This window comes from Phaseolus vulgaris, chromosome 11, assembly GCF_051622355.1.
Source record: "Phaseolus vulgaris cultivar YP4 chromosome 11, ASM5162235v1, whole genome shotgun sequence".
NCBI lineage: Eukaryota > Viridiplantae > Streptophyta > Magnoliopsida > Fabales > Fabaceae > Phaseolus > Phaseolus vulgaris.
Window position 1 is genome coordinate 52,211,748 of NC_143508.1, and position 2,537 is coordinate 52,214,284.

General features: G+C 46.0%; 1 protein-coding gene across 1 annotated transcript; it reads right to left on the reverse strand.

Annotated features, from left to right (window-relative positions):
* Nucleotides 1–369: 369 nt before the first annotated feature.
* Nucleotides 370–2,284, reverse strand: LOC137817768 (ARM repeat superfamily protein). The gene has a single exon (XM_068621002.2). It carries the CDS (start codon nt 1,983–1,985, stop codon nt 990–992), a length of 996 nt encoding a protein of 331 aa, XP_068477103.1. The 5' UTR covers nt 1,986–2,284; the 3' UTR covers nt 370–989.
* Between the last annotated feature and the right edge of the window lie 253 nt (nt 2,285–2,537).

Consider the following 2,537-nt stretch of genomic DNA (forward strand, 5'->3'; position numbering starts at 1 on the left):
AAATGAATCTATAAATAGGACTATCACAACAACAACTAGTGCTGCAGTACAGACCAACCTCCATTTTTGGCTTCTATTTCCACTAGAAACAAAGCTACACTGTTTCATCAACAACCAATTGATCACACCCACCCAGCTGCAAAATAAATCACCTTAGAGTACCTTACAGCATGCACATGACTGGTAATAGATGCATCTAAATTATCAGAGATAGAACCAAAGTTGCTGTATTTACCAACAAGTTTTCCAAGCAAGTGTAGTTGACTGGTGTACTTTGAGATGTCCTCAGTCCTTACACATCATATGCAACCTTCACTTATCATTAGTTTAACACATTAAAAGCTAAAACTCAAATCCAAGTCAAAACAATGAAAAAACAAAAGTACTGTTACCCATTAATCAACACTGTAAGAATGTACAACACATCATGATACTGTTCATATCATAACATAGTAATGAATAGAATATGATAAAAAAATACAAACTTATCACCTAATTTGTACACCAAATGTGCCAGTCTAAACCCTAAATCGACCGGGATTCTCTCTGATCAGGAAAATCCTACATCCTTGCATTAACGCATTCAGCTAATCAGAACCGCTGAATGAATATCCCACAACTCATATTTCCCTCAGTAAATACACCAACAAACTTAGATACAAAAATCTTTAAATGCAATTATTGGCGATGTTCTCATATCAGAATTGAAGATTTACCTTGGTAATTTGCATAATATAGATTCTAGTTACATGTCAACATAGGTTTTCGAAGTGAACTCTAATTCTGATTGAAAAACATCGCCAAAAATCACATAAGTAACTGCATCTAAATTGTATACTAAACATGTATCCAAAAGTGAAACATCTTGTCTTCATCCATTGGTTCCAATTCATGAATGCCTGAAGAATGTGTAAATTCAGAGAATCCATTTCCGGTCTAAAAAGAACAAAAAGAATCATGAAACTGTATCAGCACAAGAATTACCAAACTCATTCCGAATCATGATTCCTCGAGGAACCAAACGAAGAACAGTTATCACTACTCAACACCACATTGACATTGCCGTTGCCATTGCCATTGCTCTCACCAAGCAAGACCTTCAACAATTCCGCCGCCTTCGTCCTCCCCTTGCCGCTGCCGCAGTCCCTTACGTCCCTAATCCCGTCCAGCGCTCCGAACGCCACCGCGTCGCGCACATCCGCGGCGACCTTCTCCCCGCCGCAGCGCACCAGATTGAGAAGCGCCGAGACGGCATTCTCCTTGGAGCGCATGCTGGAGGCGGTGGCAAGGTCAAGGAGGTCGACGAGCACGCCGAGGCCGCCGGAGCCTTTACAGAAGGCCTCGACGGCTTCCTCGCATCCCGCAACCTGCGCAACCACCGCCGTCGCGTCCTCCACGATGCCGACCCTGCCGTCCTTCACAACGAGCGAAAAAAGCGCGGGAACCACGCCGAGGCCAATCATCGTGGCGCGGTTGAGCGGGTGGAGCGCGATGGCGAAGAGCGCCTTGAGCGCGTCCTTGATCGTGCGCGGCGGCGAGGACACGTGGCAACGGAGTATATCGACAAGCGAGTACACGATCTCGCGCTTGGCGCCAACGACGGGACGGTAGGCGTCGACGGAGGAAAGGAGGCTGTGTATGGCGGCGGCGGCGGACTGGACGGCGGCTGGCGATGAGGTGGTGCCGTGGTGCGAGATCACGTGCGCGATCGCGTCGAGGACGCCACGCGTCATCATGAGAGGCTCCTTCTCCGTGATGGAGAGGTTGAGAAGTGTGGCCGCTGCGTTCTCTTGTGAAGTGTGAGAGGAAGAGTAGAGGGTTTCGGCTATATAAGGGATTGCGCCAGCTTCGGCGATTACGGGTCGGGTTTCCGGGTCCTGCTTGGACATGAGCCGAAGCTGGCAGAGAGCGTCGGCGCGAGCAGCTTCGGAGACGGAGCTGAGCTTGGACACGAGGGTGCGGACGGTGCGGCGCTGCTGATCCATGGTGGTTCGGAGGGAGGTTCGGGGGATAAGGAAAGAAGAAAAGAAAGGGAGAGGGAAAAGCGCGTGGGAGGGGTTAGGGAAATATATGAGTAAGGGCGTGTTTGGATGGTTGGAGGCGTGAGGGAGTAGGACTCGGAGGAGATGGTTCAGTCGTGGCGGTTTCGCACGGTGTTGACTGGTTGCGAGGGTGGCGTGGACAGGTGGATAATTTTATTTTGGGTTTACACGAATTTTGATTTGATTCCTTTCATACGGATTTTTTTAATCTATGGGTTGATCGGTTTGGAGAACGGTTTTTTTCTCCATAAATTCCTTTCACACACCTTTTATTTAAATCAAATTATATATAATATTTTAAAAACACTTGTATAGGTCACTTGTGAATAATATTTTAACACCCTTTATAAATATTACTATGCTATAAAAAATAAAATAAATAAATGCCCATGTATATTGGGGTTTTTTCAATATGAGTCAATCTATCTTAACTCGTTTTTATAGTTTGCTTACTTTTGTATTACCTCTTCTACTTTTGTATTACCTCTTCTTACT

Excerpts from the sequence above, each read along its gene's own strand:
- LOC137817768 (XM_068621002.2), bottom strand. The coding sequence starts at position 1,985 with ATGGATCAGCAGCGCCGCACCGTCCGCACCCTCGTGTCCAAGCTCAGC.